We start from the raw sequence: 8,252 nt of genomic DNA on the forward strand, positions 1-8,252 counted from the left end.
TAAATCAAAAACAGGGGTGTGGAAATAACATCGGTAAGATATTAAAATGTAAGCTGCACAAACTGTAGGGTAAAAAACTTTATAAGACGCATTTTGCAATCAAATAAATACGGTACCGGATAACTTGAAAATAAATATGGTAGAAACATTTCATAAGGTATTTTTATCATTTAACTAAACTTCCCTGTTTTGTGGATATCTATTTCTTTACTACAAAAGTACAAATCGTAGTTAAATTGCAGACAAACAAATTCTGTTGCAAAAAAAAAAAAATTAAAAAATGTCGAAAAACCACGGTGACCTTTCCGTTACGGTTCATTAGATAATAAAACTTGCCTGTGAAAGTTTTTTTGTTTTAGATTTTGTGTTTTGGTAAGCAACGTTTGTTAAACTTAACTTGCGTAAGGTAATCTTCTACCCTAAGATTTGTTTGAAAAAGTTGAAATGGAACTTCAATTAGATCGTACTGTGAAACTTCGTGAACTGAACGAACATATTACTTGTTTAATTTGTGGAGGATATCTTATTGACGCCACAACTATTACAGAATGCCTACACACATGTGAGTAATAGATGTTGATGAAATAACTTTTCTAATTTGTTTATCTACTTTCTTTAATGCATAAAGCCGATAAAGGCATAGGTTATTTGTCTCTGTATTTTGACAACCAAAAGTTTGTAATTTGTTCCTAAAGTGTCTATGGAGGTCATAAATTCAAATAAGTACTGATTGTTTTGTTGTATTTATTGCACTGTGATTATATTCTAGCCAAATTACTTTGCATACAACAAGTTCTAGCTGGAAAGAGTTAATTTTATTTCATTTTATTTAAAACTCTGTTTCAGTTTGTCGTAGTTGCTTAGTATCTCGGATAGAAGAGGAAAAACACAATTGTCCAAAATGTGGGTTGTTGATCCACCACAGTCATCCACTCCAGTATATCGCACATGACCGAACTATGCAGGGAATCGTTGAAAAACTTGTTCCAGGATTGCAAGAAAGTAAGCTAAACTTATGATGGCTCAAGTGCCCTCAACTGACAATTTGTAAAGCAAAAATGGTGGTTTGTGGTAAAAATAATACAACCTTATGACAAAAATCAACCACATTTTCCTAAAGTTACATGTAAAAAGCTTTCTATATACTGCCTTAACTTAAACTGTAGTTATATAACAAGCTGTATACTAACAAGCATATACATAAGTCAGCTAATTAATCAAAAACAATGCTACAAATAAGTATAAGCTTCATGCAACCACTTAAAACTTTTTGTTCATGTTTACAGGAGAATGGAGGCGACAACTGAAGTTCTATCATGAAAAAAATATGCAAATCCCAAACAATATGTTTAGTGGTATTAACAAACGAAATCACAATCTTCCATTTGATGATGGACGACAGCTTAATTATCACAAGTATGAATTTTGTGTGTGTTTTGCTTGTTTTTTTATATATATACCACCAGTGCCACATATACCAAATGACAAGTTCTTTTGAATAGCTTTCTTGAAATGCTTCTCCTTGTTCTGTTTTTATGTTTACGAAATGTCAAAGGCCTTCTTAAATTTTAATTACTGATAATAGCAAAAGTGATGCGCCAAATTTTTTTCAAAACAAGCGGTTTAGTATATAATATAGCTTTTCAATCGTATAAGTTTTTACTCTGGTTTAAAGATAACCTATTAACTAGCATCCCCAATACATTTTTAAATGGTGACAGTCTTTTTTTTCGGTTTCCAAACCTGAAGTGTAGTTTGTATAGTTTGCTTTCGGTAATTATACACATTCTTTTATCAAGTGCATATAAACGGGTGCAACTAATGTGACCTTCTTATCACTGATGATGGCATGAGCATTTGCTGAAACGTTTGAATAATAAAACATATTGCTTTTTAAATCTATTGAGGTCCGTTATTTTCGTCATTAAACTTATGAACAGATCCATATATAGTGTTCCAAAATACACAATCTGTTTTACATATGCTTGCATTTTTCTTTCAATGCAGTAAATGAGAATAATATCAGCGCAGTAAAATGTTTTTCATTTCTTCAGGTTTGATGACCAAGTTGACGTCCACCTTCGAAGTGCAAATTCCTCGTTGAAGCACTTGAAACGACCTTTTATACAATGTTCCGTCCATGCCACCATAAAAATCTTGAAAAAATATCTTGCTAAGCTTTTAGGCCTGGGAATGGAAAAGCATGGAGAGGTATGATAAAAAATTTCAAAAAATTCCTATATGTTGCCCTTGCCAATAATTTCGTTTTGTTGACTGTTGTTTATGTACTTTTATAATTAAACTTTATCAAGCTAGTTCAGTGACATAAATATTGGGTTTTTTGTCAGTTGGTATTTTTAGGCCATTAAGTCCCCTTCCACACTATGTTCAATACAAATTGTAATGTATTATTAGTATTTATACTTTATTATACGTTACGACATACAATTATTCACAAAAAGTGAGCACATTAAAGTGTGTTTAAAACGAAAATTCTTCACTAAAGTGCTTGGCCTCTGCTGTAGGTACATTTGCTATTTCAAAATGTAAATTACATTTACCAGAAGAGCTCTACAAACTTGATGGCAACAATAGGTTATACATTCCCAATTTGTTTCCAACTTTGTGTTTTGTTGCCAGCTTGATATCTTGTGCAACGAGGAGATACAAGGAAAAGATCACACTCTACTTTTTATACTCATGACTCGCTGGAGATCAAAAACACCTCCATTACATCTTGACTACAGACCAAGGATTACTCTTTTATAATCTGTAGACAGTGCACGCTGTTTCAAGCAATAAGGCATCATCAGTGCAGCTGGTGACATGACATAGGTCGTGCTGACTAGTGTAGCCAATCTTTTGTATTTTTTCAACTTTTCTACAGTGTGTGTTTTTTCGGGTTTGTGCAATTAAATACTCCAGACAATGCATTCAGGCTCCTATTTTTTGCCCTATTTACAAATTGTACCTACAAAGGTATCGCAAAAGTGTGAAGTACCCGCTTGGATATTTGGACAATCATATCGCCTGCGTGTCGACTTAGACGTCACAATATAAACCTTTTGGTGTGATTTAAAAGCGTTCCGATTTTCTGAGATATTAAACATAATATTGAATAGTTCATACAAAACTGACTGTATTGGGATCAATTAATAATTGCACAACAACACATTTCGGTGGCATCTTGCACAGCATATCTACACAGTTTGCCGTTATGAAGAGAGTAAAAAAATGTATTTTCTGGCAACATTGGGTTTAATGTGAGTTTTTACTGGTCACAACTGTCTATGGAAGTGCCTAATCTTTTTTACGGGGTTCGAACCCATGACGAATCCAATTAAAGCTTATTTATGATTGTATATCGGTCAGACGAACTGGAACAATCTTGTAAAATTAAATTGTCGATTTTCAGTCAAAACATTCTCTTCCACTCTCGCGATTCTTTCATTATCCGCGCTTCTCTCATCTTCCCTTAACTTGTATCCCATCAATACATTCGGTGCTCTCATCCACTCGCCACCACCTGTGTACTGACTCAATAGTTTGATTGACAGCTGGGGTCACGTGGTCGCCGCTGTGGGCTTCGTAAATGTCTTGATAATTTCTCGGGTCGTCCGCCGAGATTCCATGAAGCGATCTGCAAAGCGCGCAGAATCCTGTCGTCTTCCCTGAGCTGTAATAATCATCCGCGTCCCCGTTTCTCCATTCAAAATATTCCGCGTAAGCAGTATGATTTCTACCCAGGTAGTTAAGATATTGGACGAGATCGGCTGTGCTGTGAAAGTCCTCGATATGTACGAACGATTTTGGGGGTGCGACCGCCAAGTAGTCCTCCTTGGTTGCCCCGGCAACGATGGGCAAGAGCCCCGCGGTTAGGCTGTGGGTGAAAAACTTCTCCGTGATGTAATCCCGACAATGAAGTGAGTTCTCAAAGGCAAAGAAGAATTTGTAGTTTTTGAGAAAACGGAAAAACTCGGGCGATCTGCGGAAAGTTTTTGGCAGCGGGAATTGTTTTTGCGGAAAACAGCGGCCAAACCGATCGACCTTGAAGCCAAGGTCAACCATCTCTTGTGCGAGCTTCAGTCTTCCTTCAGCGAACGACCCGTGCTCACAATTGCTGACAAGCATTAAGGCTGTCTTGTTTTTCCCAGCAAGAAGTTTCTTCGTTTTTTTCTCCACCTCATTCCACGAATTTTTGACCATTTTTACCACATCTAGCCGATGGATCGGTTGGTAGAAAGTGGAATCCCGTCTGTTAAATTAATAGCGTTGAAATGCATGAAGTTAAATGAATTGTCAACGTAATTTAAGCTGGGTTAACGCAGTGGTCGGCAACCACCGGTCCGCGGCCCGGTCCCGGTCTCGAGGGGTTCGTTACCGGGCCGCAAAAAACTTTCTCAAAGTTCACATTGAATCAAAGTTGTAACAACTGTAATTAGTTTTCGTGTTAAACGATTGTGTTTTTTAAAGGCCGTGATTAAAAAGTTTCAAACCGGTCCGCAGTGCAAAAAAGGTTGCCGGCTAACGGGTTTAAATAACTAAATCGTCGTTGTTGTTTCTTAATAGACGAATACTCTGGCTCGTATAGTTGTTGAGAGTTGTTTTAGCAATAACTCAAAGTGTTCTTTTTATTTTTTAAACATGAGTGATTGTTATACCCGGTTCAAATCAGCGTCTAATAGCAATTTATTCTTCGCACAAGGGTATTTGTGCAAACAAAAGCGGTTTTAATGCAGCTTGTACTAAAACAATTACGCAAATTCTTTTGGTTTAAATCGTACGAATATATTTTTACCATGTTCCAACCCGGTTAAATTCCGTCTTTTTTGCACAATTGTTCACAAGCATGCTCTGCAGAAGGATTTTAGGCGACAAAAGCGGTTTTAGTGTACAGTGTATTGAAACAATTACGTCAATTCCTTCGGTTCAAATCATTTTTTTCGCATTAGTTATTTTCCCATCACCTGTAAGACATGGTCGCGTTGAAATAGCGAGGAGGGTAAAGGTTGAGATCAATTTCATATCTGCCGTAAAACAGAGTTCTCCCCGGACTTTCTGTTGCCCAGAACACGTAAAGTTGATCCTGCCTTCTGAAACATGAAAACTGTCTTTGTATTTACCCTGAAAATCCGAGATTCTGTTTCAATAAGCAAATTAAAATTACATTTTAACACATGATGACTTCGGTAGAACTCACAGTAGCCAGATGTGGGAATTTCCGATAGGTGACGCAACAGAGCGTTTACGGCAGGGGCAACCTGCGGCCCTTGAATAAAGGTTGTGCGGCCCGCGAAGACACTTGGACTTCAAATGTACTGGCAAACGAGTCCAATTATTATATATTTTTGAACAGATTAGTGCGCCTGTGCTATTTTCCTAAGACCCGACAATATGCTACTAGAATTAAATGCGAATTTTACTTGTTGCAAGCATTTTTGGTATGCAACGAAGTAAAATCACCTTGTTTTACATAAAGGTGCGGCCCGCGATCTAATCATCGCAATTGTATTTGGCCCCACAGTGACAAAGGTTGCACACCCCTGGTTTACGGTAACAATAATTGCCGAGTCAGCAATTTGCAGGAATTTCCTGTGAATTCTTACGTTAGTAGTTCTACCGATGACTTCATTCAACACAGAGCGATAGTTTAAGAGGAAATCGTTGAAAATTTTGTCACGTGTGGACTTCGGACCGGTTAAAACGATGATAAAAATTTAATGTAATGGTCCAATCTAATTTATCGATGTTTTAGTCATTTGGTTAAACACACTACTTCACTTTAAATATCAACACTGGCAACATTCGCTCAATATTACTGGCCTGTTGTAGTTAATTGAAGATGATATTCATTCATATTTTATACATCTTTGCGAAAATCGCGAGGCATTTGTGAACTGCTCGTAGTTTTTGATTGCCTTTTTAATTGGGACAAGGCTTGCTTTTTCTGCTTTGAAATCTATGTATGTATCAGTATGTGTATTTAAGGCTTGGTTGCCGCATTTGTTGCAGAAACGCCAGAAGATTTGTAATCCAACTTGCAAAGTTCATTTACCTTCTTCGATCGATTGGAGGGTTGAGAGGTGTTTTTGACCAAGCGTTGATCACAACTGCCGCTGTGTCCTTGTCGTAAATCTAAAACATAAATGCGGGTTTCCTTCTTAAAGAGGTTTGAATGCTACTGCTGTTAAAAGACTAATATAATTCTACATCGTTATAAAATTGGAGTATAAGTCAATTTCGGTGATTGTTTTGCGGCATTAAAACTGTGTTGTGAAAAAAGATTTAGCAATAAGTGGCGTTTGCCCGTTGATAAGCCCGTATTGGGCATTTATCCAGTTCAAATGCTTATTTATGAAATAAGTTATTATGTTGCCAGCAGGCATAATGTTTTACCAAGCATTGTTATCCATCAGTTTTATTATAAACAATCGACGTTTCGACGTCCCATACAAACGTCTATTGTTTATGATAAAACTGCTGGATGAGCTATACTTGGTAATAGTTTGTTATATATTTGACTTACCAGGCTTCTATTTTTTGTCATTGTGCATAGTCCACATAAATTGCTCTTCACCTCACTACGTTGAAACCAATATACATCATCCCACAGTAGAATACGCTACAAGTAGTAACAGACATACAGCCGTGTACAATGTTTAAACATGTCATGTTTAGGACGCAAAAAATGCCTGAAGATTTGCAATAACAGGCGACGTCGTAAAAAGTTAATTTCAGGTATCGAAGTCTCAATTTTGTGTCCGTTCATAGCATGGGTGTGCAACCTTTGTTACTGTGGGCCAAATACAATTTCCAAAATTAGAACGCGAGCCGCACTTGTGAAAAACACAAGGTGATTTTGCTTTGTTTCCTACCAAATATGCTTAACTACAAGTAAAATTCGCGTTTAATTCTAGCCACAAATTGCCAGGTCGCAGAAAAATAGCACCAGGCGCATTAATCCTCTCAAAAATACATAATAATTGGACTCGTTTGCCAGTACATTTGAAATCCAAGCGTCTCTGCGGGCCGCACAACCTTTAATCAAGGGCCGCAGGTTGCACACCCCTGGTTTATAGTGTTCTGAGATTCGTATTGACTTATTCTTGTAACGTTTACTGTTTAGTTTACAGTTGAAAATATTTGTTTCCATTTCTTAAGTTGATTTGATATTATTTTGATTGGTGAAAGAAAAAATGGCGACACAATTGCACTAAACAACGATTTGCGAAGATTTTTTTTCAATTTAGTGCGTTTGTAGTTCTTTGTCAAACATATTGCACTTTACCTTGGACGTGTTGGTCATTTCGGGATGCTTTGTTTTAACGAACTTCACTGGTGGAAATTCTTCTGTAGGAAACAATTTATTTCTGAAGTTTTCGAAACTTTTTGTCACACCAGACTGACTTCCTATTTTCGTGTTTTGTTGAAATTGATCGAATGCGAACACCTTCTTGAGAAGTGGTTTTGCTAAAATAAAGCATATTTAAAGTCAGAATCGTATTGAAAAATGTTACATAACAAACAAACGCAAGAGCTCTTGACTGGTTGCTGCACGCAAAACCTTGCTGCGAAAAGTCCATGTTATATATAATATGTAAATAAGATTTTGCAACACGCCATTTTGCAAGTTAAGCAATAATTAGTTGTTACAGAGCTTAGCCTACCTGCGATGTATGTGTAAATTAAAAGGAAGATCGCACTCCATACGAAACCAAGCATCAATACTCGAAAGATTTTCATGGGATGCATATTCACAGCGGACTAGAGATCATTCGTTTTTTTTATTAGCTGCTGTAGAAACATTATTAACATGTACCAATATACTTTAGTAGCCTATCTACGCCTTATCTCGATTTTGGGCAAATTAAAGAAACTAGAAAACTATAAATGTTGGCGTTCCTTTGCCTGGTTTTGCTATTTAGATAAATTGCCACCAGGTATATTGTAGCCTAATAGCTGCTATAACTTACTATCTCCCAAACTGGTTAGTTTCAAGTCATCCAATTCACAGTAGGCTATTCAGGCCATTGTCTAATTTATGTAATATCGATCAGTGCGAAGCTTTGTTAAAAACTGCACTTCCGCTTGTATTTTGGCTATTGTTTGGTTTGACCATGAACACTAGATGTGTGTTTTGGAAAACTGCTTTCGGTTTAAGCACTTCCTTCTTTGTTATTCACTTCGAAAAACAATACTATAAAGCAGGGGGCTGCAACCTGCGGCCCACAGAGACGCTTGGAGTTCAAATG

The 8,252-nt window shown here is 36.8% G+C and overlaps 2 protein-coding genes across 2 annotated transcripts; one reads left to right on the top strand and one right to left on the bottom strand.

The window, feature by feature from the left end:
• The first annotated feature begins 346 nt into the window (after positions 1-346).
• LOC145223910 (polycomb group RING finger protein 3-like) lies at positions 347-2,933 on the top strand. Its single transcript, XM_080090321.1, has 5 exons — positions 347-562; positions 847-1,002; positions 1,287-1,416; positions 2,055-2,211; positions 2,641-2,933. The coding sequence occupies exons 1-5, from the start codon at positions 445-447 to the stop codon at positions 2,767-2,769; spliced, it is 690 nt and encodes a 229-aa protein (XP_079946447.1). The 5' UTR covers positions 347-444; the 3' UTR covers positions 2,770-2,933.
• A 203-nt stretch (positions 2,934-3,136) lies between these two features.
• Positions 3,137-8,057, bottom strand: LOC145222359 (alpha-(1,3)-fucosyltransferase 7-like). Its single transcript, XM_080088458.1, has 6 exons — positions 7,668-8,057; positions 7,289-7,470; positions 6,527-6,622; positions 6,056-6,135; positions 4,968-5,093; positions 3,137-4,255 (listed from the first exon to the last, which is right to left on the bottom strand). Exons 1-6 carry the CDS (start codon positions 7,750-7,752, stop codon positions 3,466-3,468), a joined length of 1,359 nt encoding a protein of 452 aa, XP_079944584.1. The 5' UTR covers positions 7,753-8,057; the 3' UTR covers positions 3,137-3,465.
• Positions 8,058-8,252: the final 195 nt, after the last annotated feature.

The sequence above is a fragment of the Phallusia mammillata genome, chromosome 4 (genome assembly GCF_965637545.1).
Source record: "Phallusia mammillata chromosome 4, kaPhaMamm4.hap1.1, whole genome shotgun sequence".
In the NCBI taxonomy this organism is placed as follows: Eukaryota; Metazoa; Chordata; class Ascidiacea; order Phlebobranchia; family Ascidiidae; genus Phallusia; species Phallusia mammillata.

Coding starts and splice junctions, on each gene's coding strand:
- LOC145223910 (XM_080090321.1), top strand. CDS start 445: ATGGAACTTCAATTAGATCGTACTGTGAAACTTCGTGAACTGAACGAA. Junction 563..846: donor TACAGAATGCCTACACACAT/GTGAGTAATAGA, acceptor ACTCTGTTTCAG/TTTGTCGTAGTTGCTTAGTA. Junction 1,417..2,054: donor CGACAGCTTAATTATCACAA/GTATGAATTTTG, acceptor TCATTTCTTCAG/GTTTGATGACCAAGTTGACG.
- LOC145222359 (XM_080088458.1), bottom strand. CDS start 7,752: ATGCATCCCATGAAAATCTTTCGAGTATTGATGCTTGGTTTCGTATGG. Junction 6,623..7,288: donor AAATGACCAACACGTCCAAG/GTAAAGTGCAAT, acceptor TACTACTTGTAG/CGTATTCTACTGTGGGATGA. Junction 6,136..6,526: donor TGACAAAAAATAGAAGCCTG/GTAAGTCAAATA, acceptor TTTATGTTTTAG/ATTTACGACAAGGACACAGC.